This window comes from Lindgomyces ingoldianus (assembly GCF_010093535.1).
Source record: "Lindgomyces ingoldianus strain ATCC 200398 unplaced genomic scaffold BDR25scaffold_29, whole genome shotgun sequence".
In the NCBI taxonomy this organism is placed as follows: domain Eukaryota; kingdom Fungi; phylum Ascomycota; class Dothideomycetes; order Pleosporales; family Lindgomycetaceae; genus Lindgomyces; species Lindgomyces ingoldianus.
Window position 1 is genome coordinate 493,346 of NW_022985190.1, and position 14,583 is coordinate 507,928.

At 48.2% G+C, this 14,583-nt stretch overlaps 8 protein-coding genes across 8 annotated transcripts; 5 read left to right on the forward strand and 3 right to left on the reverse strand.

Annotated features, from left to right (window-relative positions):
• Positions 1–51: 51 nt before the first annotated feature.
• BDR25DRAFT_395258 (kinase-like protein) lies at positions 52–912 on the forward strand (the record flags this gene model as incomplete). The annotated part of the gene is made up of 1 exon (XM_033698364.1): positions 52–912. One exon carries the CDS (start codon positions 52–54, stop codon positions 910–912), a length of 861 nt encoding a protein of 286 aa, XP_033544330.1.
• Positions 913–943: 31 nt separating this feature from the next.
• Positions 944–3,212, reverse strand: BDR25DRAFT_358606 (uncharacterized protein; the record flags this gene model as incomplete). Its single annotated transcript, XM_033695980.1, has 14 exons — positions 944–1,036; positions 1,112–1,202; positions 1,252–1,320; positions 1,439–1,483; positions 1,572–1,601; positions 1,628–1,683; positions 1,724–1,745; positions 1,772–1,835; positions 1,883–1,930; positions 1,972–2,120; positions 2,196–2,675; positions 2,726–2,953; positions 2,991–3,096; positions 3,134–3,212. 14 exons carry the CDS (start codon positions 3,210–3,212, stop codon positions 944–946), a joined length of 1,560 nt encoding a protein of 519 aa, XP_033544331.1.
• A 22-nt stretch (positions 3,213–3,234) lies between these two features.
• BDR25DRAFT_358607 (uncharacterized protein) lies at positions 3,235–5,628 on the forward strand (the record flags this gene model as incomplete). Its single annotated transcript, XM_033695981.1, has 16 exons — positions 3,235–3,282; positions 3,341–3,484; positions 3,523–3,608; positions 3,633–3,677; positions 3,706–3,733; positions 3,762–3,816; positions 3,859–3,937; positions 3,978–4,004; positions 4,054–4,169; positions 4,203–4,582; positions 4,611–4,718; positions 4,767–4,779; positions 4,837–4,958; positions 5,003–5,155; positions 5,215–5,309; positions 5,385–5,628. 16 exons carry the CDS (start codon positions 3,235–3,237, stop codon positions 5,626–5,628), a joined length of 1,743 nt encoding a protein of 580 aa, XP_033544332.1.
• Positions 5,629–5,896: 268 nt separating this feature from the next.
• Positions 5,897–6,523, reverse strand: BDR25DRAFT_374807 (uncharacterized protein). The gene has a single exon (XM_033697349.1). It carries the CDS (start codon positions 6,457–6,459, stop codon positions 5,920–5,922), a length of 540 nt encoding a protein of 179 aa, XP_033544333.1. The 5' UTR covers positions 6,460–6,523; the 3' UTR covers positions 5,897–5,919.
• Positions 6,524–7,140: 617 nt separating this feature from the next.
• BDR25DRAFT_316831 (vWA-like protein) lies at positions 7,141–9,352 on the forward strand (the record flags this gene model as incomplete). Its single annotated transcript, XM_033691629.1, has 5 exons — positions 7,141–7,602; positions 7,670–8,106; positions 8,222–8,834; positions 9,032–9,074; positions 9,129–9,352. The coding sequence occupies 5 exons, from the start codon at positions 7,141–7,143 to the stop codon at positions 9,350–9,352; spliced, it is 1,779 nt and encodes a 592-aa protein (XP_033544334.1).
• Positions 9,353–9,493: 141 nt separating this feature from the next.
• BDR25DRAFT_316832 (uncharacterized protein) lies at positions 9,494–10,134 on the forward strand (the record flags this gene model as incomplete). The annotated part of the gene is made up of 3 exons (XM_033691630.1): positions 9,494–9,757; positions 9,891–10,018; positions 10,116–10,134. The coding sequence occupies 3 exons, from the start codon at positions 9,494–9,496 to the stop codon at positions 10,132–10,134; spliced, it is 411 nt and encodes a 136-aa protein (XP_033544335.1).
• Positions 10,135–12,648: 2,514 nt separating this feature from the next.
• BDR25DRAFT_358610 (uncharacterized protein) lies at positions 12,649–13,234 on the reverse strand (the record flags this gene model as incomplete). The annotated part of the gene is made up of 4 exons (XM_033695982.1): positions 12,649–12,797; positions 12,864–12,932; positions 13,022–13,107; positions 13,161–13,234. The coding sequence occupies 4 exons, from the start codon at positions 13,232–13,234 to the stop codon at positions 12,649–12,651; spliced, it is 378 nt and encodes a 125-aa protein (XP_033544336.1).
• Positions 13,073–14,020, forward strand: BDR25DRAFT_62991 (uncharacterized protein). The gene is made up of 2 exons (XM_033698840.1): positions 13,073–13,563; positions 13,615–14,020. Exons 1-2 carry the CDS (start codon positions 13,303–13,305, stop codon positions 13,825–13,827), a joined length of 474 nt encoding a protein of 157 aa, XP_033544337.1. The 5' UTR covers positions 13,073–13,302; the 3' UTR covers positions 13,828–14,020.
• Positions 14,021–14,583: the final 563 nt, after the last annotated feature.

The window sequence follows — 14,583 nt, forward strand, 5'->3', positions numbered from 1 at the left end:
GACACATCCAGGTTCCTGCTTTCTCAACACACCTTCTCACTCTCAGGTCCTATGGGGACCCATAGAGTCCTGGTTTTCCCTTTGCAGGGTCCCAATCTTCAACGTTGTTTCTCCAGCATGAGTCTTGCCAGCCGTATGTCCATAGCAGAACAAGTGCTCAAGGCCTTGGAAAGCTTACACGATGGCAACATCGTTCATCGAGGTTTGTCATCTTTCCCGCTCCCTTTTTGTATCTCTAGCCAAATATCCATAGACTTGAGCGATAAGAACATCATTTGTGGCATGCAGCCGATGAGTCATATCAACACCGCAACAAAGTACCAGTCCCTTGGCCGTCCTAGAAAGACTCTTGTGCAGCCGCACACGAACTGGACTGGGGAGATTGTGCTGCCAATGCAGGTGCCGGCCAATCTTCTGACGGGATCAGTCTATTTGGGCGATTTTGGCATATCGATACGTGCAGGCACCCAAGTCGAATGCAAGCAGCAAACGCCTAGCTGCTGGTGCGCCCCAGAACGATTTCACAACGTAAATCCGACTGCTGCCAGCGATATGTGGAGCTTCATGTGTATATTCGCAAAGCTGTATCTAGGTGCGCTTCCTTTGTCTCCTTACGGTGAGCCCCTGGCAGAGATGGTTAAGATCTTCGGCTCACTACCCCAACGTTGGAAGGGCTATTTTTGTTATCCACAGAGAGCCAATTCATCATGGTACGATCCGAGAACAACGCCTGAAACTTCACTCGACGCACTCATTGCACGCGTTCGCCCTGATGTCGACTCTACTGAGCGCTCTTACGTAGCACATGTTCTGAGAAAAGGCTTTGCTTATGAGCCTGATGAGCGGATAACCGCCAGGCAACTTCTACAAGACGCTTATTTTCAGAACATCCTAAGACGCTACATCAATTAAATTAACGTCCCCTCAGATTCACAGCATGTCTCTACATCAAGACTTTGCCAGGCGGCTCCTCGTCCTTAAATACCGCAAGGCTTTCCAAAAACGAAGATGTCGCTTCATGTGGCGTTGACTGGGCCTTCAAGAAGGTGTGGGCCATTGATTGGGATCAGGAAGCAGAGATTGCGCTCTATTCTAGAATGCAAGTCTAAACGTAGGAAATGAAATGTATACTTGAGACAAGTTGCCTCTTCGTGCTGCTCAGTGAGAAAATCAGACACAATCGCCATACAACAGAGCAACCACTGTTGATCGTTTGTCACCACGCTCGGGTTATACTCTACAGATGTTCACCTATGACATAAATCATTTTCAGCGTGATTCCGAAAATGGTTCCTGCGCCCAAAGCTGTCCGGGTTGACACTGTGCAAGCAGGCAAGAACATATTATAGAGCTGCAGGATAAGAAGTAGAGAATAGTAAAAATTTAAGAAGCCAAAATAAAGCGCATGGTCCAATACCTATAACCCGAGATTATCTACGCTGCTAATTCGCTGTGCAGTGTGCTGTGTTGGATGACAGAATTCCTGTCCGGTTACATGGGTGTCCGACCACGCAGGGATGGATGTTACCGATTCTATTCAAAATAAAGGCAAATTTTTACTAGTAATTCACGCTGTCAAACCTGATCCAAGCTGAACGACTCTATAGCATTCCAGAAGTCACCTTACGCCGTCGCGTTCATGGTCGCGTTGGGCGCGTCGATTACCGCCCAGTCGGCCATAAACTCACAGCAACAGAAGAGGAGATTTTAAGAGCATGGCTACATATAAGTTCCAGAATATGTGCCTCGATTCAGGTTTGCTAGCTGCGACCTTTTAACAGATTCTACCCAGTTTCGTGATTCTGGTTCTTTCTTTATCGCACCTTTCGTTGACACTGTGCTGACAGCAGATGCCGTACACTTCCTCTGCTAGAACTCTCACCATGGCATGTTATCTGCATTTGGCCTGATTGACTTGCATACCGTACTACTTCGTCATCGAATAATCGGAATGCATACATATCTCGCCACCTAAGCCAGTATTCTCTTGCATAAGTATATCGTTCTGCAGACTGAGCATGCTCGTCTGCCTTTCCAAGAGAAGTACTTGTTCTTCAAGCTCAGACTGTCGTGTGAGCAAAGCCCCAATCTTCCTCTCCAGTCCTGCCCATTCAATTTCTCTTCTTCGACGGAATCTTCATCTGTGGCTAGTATTAGCGCTGTCAGATTGTGGGACCAAGTGAGTCGGAACCTACGCATTCAGCTTATTTTGAGTACGTCGTTTCTGTTTCTGAAGAGCTTGCTTTTCTTCTGGCGAAGTAGCTTTGTCTATCAATTGATCGGTCTCTCCTAGACTTAGCTCCAACAAGGTGTCATTGGTGGCCACTTGTCTCCTGGCGCCACACTCGCGATCGCCGTTCGGTTCGAGCTTCTGGCTGTTGCTCAAGCATGCCTCCTTGTTGCCAGCAGCTTGTAGTACCATGACTACATCCTTCTTCGGAGGACCCTCCGTGTCGAGAGGCAATGATAGATCTGAGACAGATTGCACACCTTGAGTACTGTTAGGTTCAGCAGCGGGCGTACATGACACTTCAGCATAGGATTGGAGCATGTCAGCTATAAGTCCGGTATCGTCGTGGTGGGCCCCAATATTTCCAGCGTCTGGGAACATGCTGAGACTAGACAGGTACTCTTCGGGCATGCTCATGTACTGATCCCATGGCATGAAGAAGAACCTAATAATACATGATTAGAGCTGCACTGCACCGCCGTAAATAGCACTTACTTATCTTGTGCGTTCTCGGGGAGAGTGTGTCCCGCGAAAGGTCTCATTCCCGCTTGATCAAACATGGAGGTGAGATTAGAAGTGTGTTTGTTACTGGCTGCCATAGACTGGTGTATCTTTTCAGTTGTTGGTTTTAATATTGTGTACCAGAGGATGATTGTCGAAAGAGCTATGCTGACTGACCTTGCCGTCCTGAACCACAGCTTTTTATACCCGAGAAGTCTCAGCCTGCATTCAGGGACTCGCATGATCGAGCGGACATGACCGGGCAGTCGGCGCGCTATCGTCTGTAAGACGATATGCATGTGCTATGATGGAACGGGCTATGCATCCATGGCGGACTGACATTGGCTCATTGTCGAAGCATGATGCTGGCTGAAGGTAACCTCTCTCGTTTCATTTCCGTACGTATACCAGGTTCCTGGCAGAGATGAAGCCGCTGTAGTGGATAGATTTGTTTTCGGATTACGGACGCTTGGTCTGCCATAAATGGGGTTTTGCAGGTGGTCATGTTATGCCACCGCTCTGGCTTTAGTCACGTCGGGATGATTGACCCCGTCCAGTATGGCTAGAAAGCAGAGGCTACAGATCGCCCTGCTAAGCCACATGAGCTAGGAATCAATACGCATAAAAACCGCAGTTGCGAGAAACATCTCTCTAGACCACGGTCAAGACGGACGACTGTCCTTAACAGGCTCAATGTTCATTTGTCCATTTGTGCTTCGCCTCTTGTCTATCACTACAGTATCTAAGCCATGCGTCTGTCGTCATGCTGAGGGTCATGAGATTGGTGATAGTTGAATGCCTGGAACTCTGATTATGTATTGAATATTGCTGTGGCTGTTCTCATGCCGTTTCGAGGGATGACGAAGGTCGATAAGGGGTGATGTGTATCTGCTAATCCCAGCGCGCCATTGTGGCTCGTAAGTGATGGATGCGGTAGCATTGAAGGGTAGTCCCCCACCATGCCTCTCGGAAAGGCGGAAAGTGGATCATGCGGCCGCGCTTGTAAGTTCTTCTCCAATGATATGTGCAGCCAGAAGGCGAAGTTGAACGTATGGACATGAGATACACACGTTCAGAGGCCCAGCGTGAGTGGTATAAAGACTAACTTCCACCGCCGGACACAAAAGTCCAACTAAAAAAGATTACTGCAATTCCATGCTTTTCACATCATCCGGTCCACTCGCGATATTTGAAATGGATAATGCCGTACGCCGTTCAGGTTTCTGATATCTGAACATGATCGTAGGCCTAATCACCGTTCCACACATTCAGAGTGCTGACTGAACTTAATAGGGTCCAGGTGATCCGGCCGTTGACACGAGTTGTAAATTGCCGTGCAAGTCAGCTGTCGAGACTCTTGACAGGAGCCCAAAGATCAGCGACCACGCTTGCGAAGTCACATCGATCGACGGTGCTCGCGATCCTAAGGAACTAAATAGTGAGTCCATCAACGTCTTTGCACGACTGTGAGAACGGGCCTTACCATTTGATTCAGCGATTCTTGCCCAGCTTCTTGCTCATCGTCTCTCTACTCAAAGCAATACTGCAACAATGATGGAGATCTTCGACGATCCGCAGCCCAGAGAAACAATTCTGAGCTTACAGATATGGAGGCTAGAGCAAAGAGTTCTGCAGCTAGAGTTGTGTAACCGGAGACTGGAATGTACATTTGTGCGCAAGGACGAGCAAGACGATCGTCTTAATGCCATTGACGAGCAGGTGGAATGTATTAGGAACGATATCGACATGTTCGGCGACAGGATCTTGGACCTTGAGAACGGCGAATCTAGAGGAAAATTAGCAGGACCATCAGATGCTGATATCGCTGGCGCGGCGGCGCTCATCAAGCTTGTGACTACTATGAAGAGTGGACATTTAGATTGAAGCATTAAGGAAATTGACGGACCAAAACGGGGTCTTGGCACGGGATAAAGCCATAAAGGCAAGGATATACTCAAAAGTATATTGTACGGATATCGAATGTGCCGTGATAGGCGCACAAGACTAGAGAGAGAGAGATGTCTGCGTCCTCAAGAGAGGGAGAGGATGTCCTCTGGTTTATATACACAAAAAGGGCCGTTTTGGCCAGATCCCTGAGGCATGAGGCTTAGTAAGCTCCCAGTGGTTCGACAGAAATGCAATCGGTGAAGCACCGAACATCTTGACACAATTGAACTCTGTTTTTCAAGGCAGCGTAGGAAACCAGCTACAGACTTACTACGAGCGAGTACAGTAAGTATTGAGATCCTTATTCAAAAGTCAGCAGCATAGAACTCCTGGGTTATAGCTTTGACTATGCTCAACGCTCGAGTGGCGTTGACTGCATTTCGTGGTACCCCCTGCACAGCGACGCTCCCGCGCGAATTCGGCTGGGATGAAAGTGCCATTTTTTTGCAATCCGTCCTGCATGCTCGTGCCGTACTCGTAATCGCTAGCTGCGATTATATAGCAGTGTCATATTCAGGCCTATCTTGTCCTCACAGTGTTTTGTGTTTGCTCAGTCTTCTCTGAGGGCGAAGTCGGCATTCTGTTGCTTGTTGTTACCGTCATGTTCAATGATCCTCGATAATGGCATTCAGTGCGGTTGGCAAGCACAAAGATATGTTATTTCTGAGCATGTGCTGCCTTTGTGCTGCTGGGATCGAAACGGCAGGGAACCGTTTCTGGGACCTCGTGGTACCCACGTCCCGCTTTCGGGCCCCCCTCTCGAACCAATAAATACACGAGTGCTCGTTAGATCTAGAATGTGCCTGATTTCGGGCCTCTTGTCAAGTATGGACTGCCTGACGGAGTTCGTTCAACCGCATATGCATGCTGTGATGCGCTTGCGAAGTGCTATGCGAAGCTTTCGAAGGCAAGCTAACTTGCTCCCCGCAAGTAATGTGGGACCACTCTGACAACCCCTCGACATTCGCAACCTCAATCTGTCAGTTTCTTCGTCGCCATAACCACAGCAAAAATGTAGGTCTTGGTCAAGCTGAAAAAAGCAACTTTATGCTTTTGGAAAAGTCGATATGGAGCGAAAGCTGCGGAGACGGGATTTACCTGAAAATGGCTGTATTGATCTCATCATACTGTATAACATCCCAAATAACTTGCATTTCTTCTGAATTTCTCTAGCTAACTGCCTGCTGACAGCCTCTTGATCATGCCTGTGGTGGTGGCCTCCCATATACCCCAGGCCAGGTTCAGAATCCTACAACTACTGATTTTCTCGAACAGAGCCTCTCCGCTTCTTTTCTGACTGTCTTTTCAAAGTCCTCCCGCGTCTCAAGGAGCATTATCCCAAACCGTTCGCAGACGATCTGAACGTTACACTTCCGACCAAGTCCTTGCGGACAACATACAATCAGTTTTCTATCTTGTGCGTGAAGACCTAACTCCAGTAAAGTGATCGGTGACAACTTCACAGGGTCAGGGTCAAAGTACATGGCGATGATGTCAGACTGGTCGAGGTGATCCATTTCCCAGTCAACTTGTTCCTTGAACTTCGGATTCGAGATATCTTGCTTCAGGGTTGGATCGAATGTATTGCCTGCCTGGTCGCGGCGTGGGTTGTAGACGACTATAGGCAAGTCTGAGAGTATTTCTGCCATTTCTCTCTGCCATGGAGGGGCCGTTCCCATATTTATATTTCCAGCGAGGAAAACTGAGCGCAGCGGCCTCACATTGAGCCTGGCTGGCGGTTGAATATGCTGTCCTAGCACCTGTTTGCTTTGGGCTGGCATCGTGGAGGAGGGTGGGTGAGAAGGAGTATGTATATGGCGGATGATGATATGATCTGGGTTCGTGGTGGTTACTGTCTTGGAGAATTATCAAGCTCTTAAGCTCATTCGAGCTGTGCACTTTTATAGCGATCTTGGAGCCTTTGTGACCCTCACAAAAGTGTGGCTTATCCTTGTGACCGCTTAGTCCAAAGGGGGCCGTTTGTGGGACCCCCCTTCGTGATGACGACTCTTGAATCACTAAACAGAGGCTGAGCAATATGATGACCCACATGGACTCAGACAGGAAGCCATCCATTGGGTTTCTGTTTCACAGACACGCATATGTGATTACTCGTCATGGCTGAGGGCCTCGCATAGCCGGCCAAGCGGACGGATTCATCCACACACGGCATGTCCACAGCCACCGCATGAATGAGGTATAATCGACAGGATGACGTGTAGAATGATATAGCATAGTTCAGTGTCAAGGCTGTGCTATTCGCTGATCATGTATTGAGGTTCAAACAGATAAAGAGAGAAATTACCAACTCCTCGACCATCTTTCATTCTGCCAGCCTTCCACTTATCCGTCAGAGAGATACCTACCTTGGAATTTAAACTTCTGTTCTCATTTTTAACAGGTCGAAGAATAGGCCGTTCTTCTAACTAGATCAAATCGTCCGTTACTTCGTTGTAATTCTCATGGCAAACCTCAACCGGTCACATGTGGCATCTCTCGAAGGAATGTCTTACAACGAGAGAGTTGGAGGCGGCGGTTTCGTTGTGCTGGAGAGACCTACGATAGACTTACCCCTCCGGATCAAAAGCAAGGATAACAGAATCGAAATAGACGACATCTCGCCACAGATAGGCTGCGAAGTCCTAATCCACTACGTCGACTACGATGGTATCATCGTAAAGGTGGTCCCACCAATGGAGCCAGTCGTTAATCAGGGCCGCGGACCTGTTGAAATCGTGCTGTTAATCGACGTTTCGCCAAGCATGAATGATCTAGCCCCCGTGCCCCCGCGTAGCGAAGGCGATGAATCGGAGCAAAAGGGATTCACTGTGCTAGATCTGACCAAGCATGCGGCGTACACAGTCACCGAGAGTCTCAACGAACATGATACTCTTTGTATTGTGACCTTCTCGGAAACTTGCAAGGTAAGCGCTTTCATTGCCTGATAATGCCGCCATGTCTCGCAACCAGGATGCTAACTTGTTCTGGCAGGTCCTTCTCCCACGTCTCCCCATGAACCACAAAAACAAGAACTGTGCAAAGGAAAAGATCCTGAGCATGCAACCGGAAAGCTCCACCTACCTGTGGTCCGGTATGCAACTTGCACTTGACCAGTTCAGCGGCGATGTGGACAAGACAGCCGCGCTGATGGTCCTCACTGACGGCCAGCCAAACGAACCTCTGTCAAATGGCATCATTGCGGCAATGCGGAGGTGGTGTAGAGGCAGGGGGCTGGGTAGGATTCCTGTACCTATTCACACCTTCGGCTTCGGCTACAACTTAGAAGAAGGCCTTCTGCAATCCATTTCTGATCTTGGAGGAGGTGACTACAGCTTCGTACCTGATGCTAGCATGCTCGGTACCGTTTTCAACCACGCCGTCGCCAACCTGAAGTCAACATACGCCCAGACGGCTACTTTGCAGTTGATGTACCCAGGGCACTTAGAGCTTCAATATCTTCAACATCAACGGGCGCGCGTTGACGGAGAAGAACTTCTTTGACGCCGTCACAAACGACGGCACACGAACCATTGTTCTTTCTAGGGACAAAGAAATTGCCATCACTCGCCGTTTGATTGCTACCACAGCGGGGTCTGTCCAAAATAATCAAGCAGCTACGGATCTGCTGAGTGAGATGGATGCGCCAAGACCTTCCCCAGATAATCTGCCAGTGCAGGGCAGGAGTCTAGGCGACATGTCGCAAGCGTTGAGGATTGAGTCTGACACTGATACGGATACAGAGGGCCAGCAAAATTGGACCAAGAGAAGAGAGATACAACAATTCACGAGCTCGCCTACTGCGGTTCAGAAGACTCAAAAACGAGTTACCCGCATTGACTTCAACAACATCATAAAAGCAGCGGCCCCAAGAACTGCAGGGAATCATGAGTCAACTGAGCAGGCCTTGCCTAGGAGCGATGTTCAGGATCCTCTGGCTCTAACGACAACCACCTTGCAGCCCTCGACAGAAGCGGGACTAAGAATGCAGCAGAAAGTTGATATACACTTTAAAATGAAGGAGCACGGAATATGGAAACTTTTACACTCTCTCTCTGTCGACCCTTCTGATACGATGGAGCTACAGCGACTTGTGATAAAGTATATGAGAAAGAGAGAACCTATGTACCCATACACCAAGGACATGCGAATGGTAAAGGTAGGAACATGTTTCGAAGACGCTATCGCTGACGGAGAAACACATTGTACTTGATCCCGGCTGGCGGGGATACCGATGGTGGCGAATTTTATGCTGCACAACCGCCTAAGAAACTCCAGCAACTTGAGACGAAAATTCGTATTGAGGGGCCGTTACAATTGGATCTGTTGAAGAATGATCTTTGTTCTTGAGACAAGATCATTATTGTTAGCGGAGCTGGCATTTCTACAAATGCGGGCGGTAAGTCCTACTTCACTAACGCAATATGAGATTCTGTTAACTTAGTAGCTTTAGTCGCCGACTTCCGCAGTACTTCTGGAACAAAGATGTCGAGTAAGAGGCTGTTCCATGCATCTGTGTACTTGGACCCTCAGGCAGCGGAGCAATTGCACAACGTACTTCTAAAAACGTTTGAATCTGCTTTAAAACCTGAGTTCACGCCATTTGAGGCCATGATGGAGAATTTGGCGGAGTCCGGCCGTACCCAACGACACTATACTCAGAATATCGATTGCTGAACTGCTAGACTCCCGTCTCTAGCTGAGAAGACTGTTTGGCTTCACAGGCGCTTAGACAAGTTAAGGTGCCACATAAACCCTGAGCATACAAAGGAGGTAAACCCGGGGTCGTTTCCGCAGTGGATACTTCAAGCATGCCCAATGTGTGAGGAGACAAATGAAAAGCGAAGAGCCGACAACAAACGACCACGTTCGGTAGGCTTCTTCCGTACAGATGTACTTCTTTATGATGAGCGCAGTCCTCACGAATCCGAGATCGAAGTTGCGTTCGACAATGACCTAAAACGGCCTGTTGACACTATAATAATCGTTGGGACCAGGCTGGAGATTGACTCCTTGAGAAGCTTTGTGAAGGACATGTGCCGATCCGCGGAGCGTACTAAAAGGGACATTCTCACTATATGGGTAAGCAAGGAGCGTCAAAAATATGGCCAGAGTCCTTGGATTCGTACTCAACTATGAGTATATTGGAGATTGTGACGATTTTGCTTCCCTGCTTATGGAGGATACGAGGAAGTCATGAACGATCAGCCTCTAGCATCCAAGCCCCTTATCCATGCCGGAACGTTGTCTGCCAAGTACTGAACAGGCTAAAGCTTCTGTCATTGTGTCCAAGTGTGCCGAACAGCAGTGGGCTGGGAGAGGATGCAAAAGCGTAGCGTGGTTGTATGTGTATCAGCGCGTCGACGCAGGACGTCAGCCCGCAGAAAGGAGACCAGTCGTTCTAATGTAGCACACACACACTCTCTCTAGAACAATACAGTTACTTGTTCAACGTCTAGGTTGAGAGGGGACTAAAACTAAGGTTCTAGTGGTGCATCATCCCTACGAGTTATCATCCAGTCTTCGGTCTCATCGAGCGCCTGGACATACTGGCACAGATAAGCCACCTGTTTTGACGCCAAATGATGAGCCATCACAAGGATATCAGGGCTCCTGTGTCCATTCAGCTCGCACAAAGGACGACGTTGTTCCACCAACAGGTCACGCTCCGAAGGCCCACTGGCACCAGCTGTCTATACCATGCTCGTTATGCGTCATGCGCCGCTCACATCAAAATTCAGGCAGCAGAGAGGCGCTTGATGGAACGATATCCCGCCATTTTTCCTTCCGGTGAGCATGATTTGACTCACTGCACAGCACGTCGTTTCTCACAGCCTCCCTCGGTTACGGCCAAACTACCCTCCATGGCGCTTCGCTCTCCAATTGGATATCTCCAGCTCGTCCGTAGGTGCGTCATCAAGGGCTTGTGACTCCTTGAGCCTGGCTTTGAAACGACGACGGATCGCCTAGGTCCGGCTCGTTTAGGGTGTGCTTCGTCAGGCAATTCGTCAGTCCATGAGGCGCTCCCTGGTGGTGGCGGATTCTGTACTCTCTCATGGTGAGGCTTTGATTACGCAGCTCTTTTGATCTCCATCCAGTCATCTCCATGCCTGCCAAGCTACCTGACCTTACCCTGACATAAGGTTGTTTTGGCTAGAGACAGAATCCTTGGGTCAGGATTAAGCAAAGATACTGAGTAATTAAGGAATTTGCTACTTCTACTAAGGATTATCCAGAAGTCTGATCCTGTGTATATATCTATGTTTGATTGTAGTTTGATGAAGCTTGTAGTTAGTTAATATACACTCTTTCTATACGTTGAGATATCGTCAAGGTTAGTCCTGATGAACATTTAGTCTATAAGGGGCTCATGCATGAAAATTGTAAAGGTAGTAATAGACACTATTACTAGCTAGATATGCATAGTTTGATTTGCTTTCTTTAGACAGCATTAGGGATTGCGAAGGAAAGGAAAGTATTGCTGATACTAGGTCTAAAATCTAAGCTACTGAACACCCTGTAGCCCGGAATGGGACCGGTCAGACTTGCAACTCCGCGAGCCGTTTGGGCCCAATTTCAGACCCATTTCATGCTACTCAGGGATGAAATCAGGCACAATCAAAAGGAGCTCAGGGTTAAATCAGGCAGACTCACGCTGGCTCACGTGGGCTCAGGGCGAGCTCAGGAGTGCTCAGCCACAGCTCAAGCTGCTTACTCATAGCTCACGTTATACCCCTGCGTAACTCATGTTTAAAAACGGAAGCAGATTTGATAGACTGTAGTTTTCACCGGAGAGTATGCCGCTATCAACAGCCATGTAGGTGCAGCCGCGATAGTATTAGACCAGACACAAGAGGACTGCAGCACAAGGAGAATAGAATACATAGGCAAATTAACCACAACAAATATATTTACAGCAGAGCTTAGAGGGATAGGAATAGCATTCCAGATAGCCCTAGATATACACGCGTCAACAAACACCCCCAGCAGCTGCATCGTCTTCACAGACAACCAGGCCGCCATCCAAGCAATAGCAGACCCTAAGACCTAGTCAGGACAAGGCATCCTAATTGCAACCATACAAGCGCTCAACAAGCTCTAATATTAAGGATAGAAGGTCCAGATCTGATAGATCCCAGCACACAAGCACATAATTAGCAACAACTTTGCTGACCAAGCAGCCAAGAAGGCCACCAGCCAAAACCCAAGCCAGGAACCACCTATTAAGCCAGACTTACTCCAGATCCTGACAGCAACCATAAGACCAACCATCCAGCAAAAGATAAGAAAGGAATAGGAGACAACGTGGCAGGATGCCAAGCACAGCAGACTGCTGCACAGGCTAGGCGTAAAACCAGGCAAAGGAATCCTTAAATTGCACATTAGAACACCTAGAGCGGTCAGCTTAGTTATTACACAAATGCGCACAGGCAAGATTAGCCTGCGCGCCTACCTCCACACCATCAACAAAGCAGACACTAACAAATGCCAATGCAGACTTAGAAAACAGACAGTGCAGCACGTAATCCTAAAATGCCAGAACTAGATAGAGGAGCAACAAGAGATGTAGGCAGGCAAGAAACTATGCAAAGACGTCAAAAAAGTTCTATGTAACCCGTTAATAGCAGTACAAGCAGCTAAGATAATGTTAAGGACAGGACTGCTCAGGCAATTCCAGGCAGTCGCGTCTACAGTACCATAATATGCAATAACATAGACAAGTGTATATTATTAAATAGAGGGCAAGGAGGGCCAGGAAAGGCCTAACAAGTTTAGAGACGTAGAACAGTTATTAAAACTATAAGCAGAGGCTTTAGCTTGTTATTTAAAGGATAGACGTTACCTTAGGAAGAGGGAACAGTTTGGTCCTGAAAGTGGGAGGGACACCTCTATTTATAGTTGTACGCTGCATAGCCGCCGCTAGGGCGGCTGGGACAGCTATGAACCAATCAATCAATCAATCAATCAATCAATCAATCAATCATAGTAGAGAAAAGCTCCGAGGAGAAGAAGAACGCTCCCAGGAGAAACGTCGACCATTCTTGGTCTCCAGCGAGCCTACCTGTGGCCCGATTCAGACCTTCATGCTGCTCAGGAATGGAATCGGGCACAGTCATGCTAGCTCATGCTGACTCAGGGCGAGCTTAGGACAGCTCAAGCTGCTTAATCATGGTCCTCATCTCCCGACAAGCTAATTGGAGCCCAATTTCAGACTCTCCATGCTGCTCAGGGATGAAATCAGGCACGATCACACCGGCTCACGTAGGCTCAGGACGAGCTTATGAATGCTCAGCCACAGCTTGAGTTGCTTACTCACAGCTTACATTACACCCTTGCGTAATTCACGTCTTAAAACAGAAATGAACATTGTGTGAGGGCAATTTGTCCCCATATATCTTTCGCTATGCCTTGCCAACATGTCCGAGTCTTGCCTCCGATTTGTGGGCACCCACTTTTAGCACTAACCAGCCGTCATGTCTCACACTGTGGCTGTGTGCCTTGCCAAGCACAGCGAGAGTCTCCGAGCTTTCGACTTTGGTTTCCGGTAGCCTTGTCCATGGATTTTTCTATAACACATTTTCGTGTTGCCGAATGCTTCTTCTAACTCCTTCAATCTCGCTACGACAATGCTCTCCCCCAAGAGACACTTGATCGAGGACTCTACCTGGAATGCAAGACCCACCAAACGCCAAGTTCCGCCTATCGCAGACGACGGAGACTCAACCCAGTCCCCCCAATACCTATCTCAGGCGAACTTTAGCAGCGACCCATCACCCAGGCCTTCAGTTCAGGATGTGCCCTGGTCATTATCAGATTCTGACGGTTTGGAATCCTGCACACCATTTCCGAGCACCCCAGGGTTAGTTGGTGAAGTATGCTTTGGCATGGTAACACAACAGCTAGTGTCGTATTATAAGGCTGTCGCTAAGGATATATAGATTTGTTGTGTGAAAACTCAGTTCCTGGACGATCCAAGCATTGCGACTATTCATCCAGGGCTTCCAACGAGGCGTAGTACTGTACGATTGGGCGATTTTGAGGCCTGTACGGGTGAGATTTTGTGTACGTTCGTACGACAGGGAGGAGGAGAGGTAGGTGTACGTATTGTAACTGTTACGGCTCACGTGATCTGTACGAGTAGTACGATTTGATTAAAGTACGCCGTACTCTAGTTGAAACAGCTAAGACTATGGGTCTCTAGACACGCAAGATTAAGGTCTAATTAACTATAAAATAACTAGTTCTCCCTAGTAACAAGAGCAGATAGGACTAGATGAGGCCTGTAAGGCGGCAAGAGGCGTGGATAGATAACTCTGGAATAGAAAATGGTCTGTAATAGGCATTTTTGAGACATCCGTACTACGTACCGTACCTAGGGCATCATTAATCGTACGGTACGGCTCACGAACTCGGTACGTTCGTACTGAACACGTGACCGTTACGGTTCACTTTGTACGGACCGTAGTACGGCCCGTTGGAAGCCCTGTATTCATCCCGATGCTGATAGCTCGATACGTAAATATTATCAACTCCACATCGTGATGGAGCGGATTCACATGCTTCAAACCAGCGATGGCAAAGAGATTGCTATCCTTAACACTCAAGCATCAAAAGCTCTCCAGGAATTGGACCATCGGGGTCTGGTAAGGTACAACGTATATGTGGCCGCAGATGAATGGGCAGCTAAGATTTGCTCGTTCATGACCTTGGGAAAATCCTCTTGTCTGGATATTGATATATATTTCTTCGGACCCTTCTCCAATAGCACGTGTGTTGGCAGGATACTCTCTGACACAGGCCACTTTCTCCAACCGCCGGATATTCTGGACAGCTCCATCCTGTATGATAATCCTCATGAAATCAGCTTTCCATCTATCGGCAGTTCTGGATCGCCTACGAGACTACCA

Excerpts from the sequence above, each read along its gene's own strand:
- BDR25DRAFT_374807 (XM_033697349.1), bottom strand. The coding sequence starts at position 6,459 with ATGCCAGCCCAAAGCAAACAGGTGCTAGGACAGCATATTCAACCGCCA.
- BDR25DRAFT_62991 (XM_033698840.1), top strand. The coding sequence starts at position 13,303 with ATGCTCTCCCCCAAGAGACACTTGATCGAGGACTCTACCTGGAATGCA. Across the intron at positions 13,564-13,614 it reads GTGAAGTATGCTTTGGCATG|ATTTGTTGTGTGAAAACTCA; the intron begins GTAACACAACAG and ends AAGGATATATAG.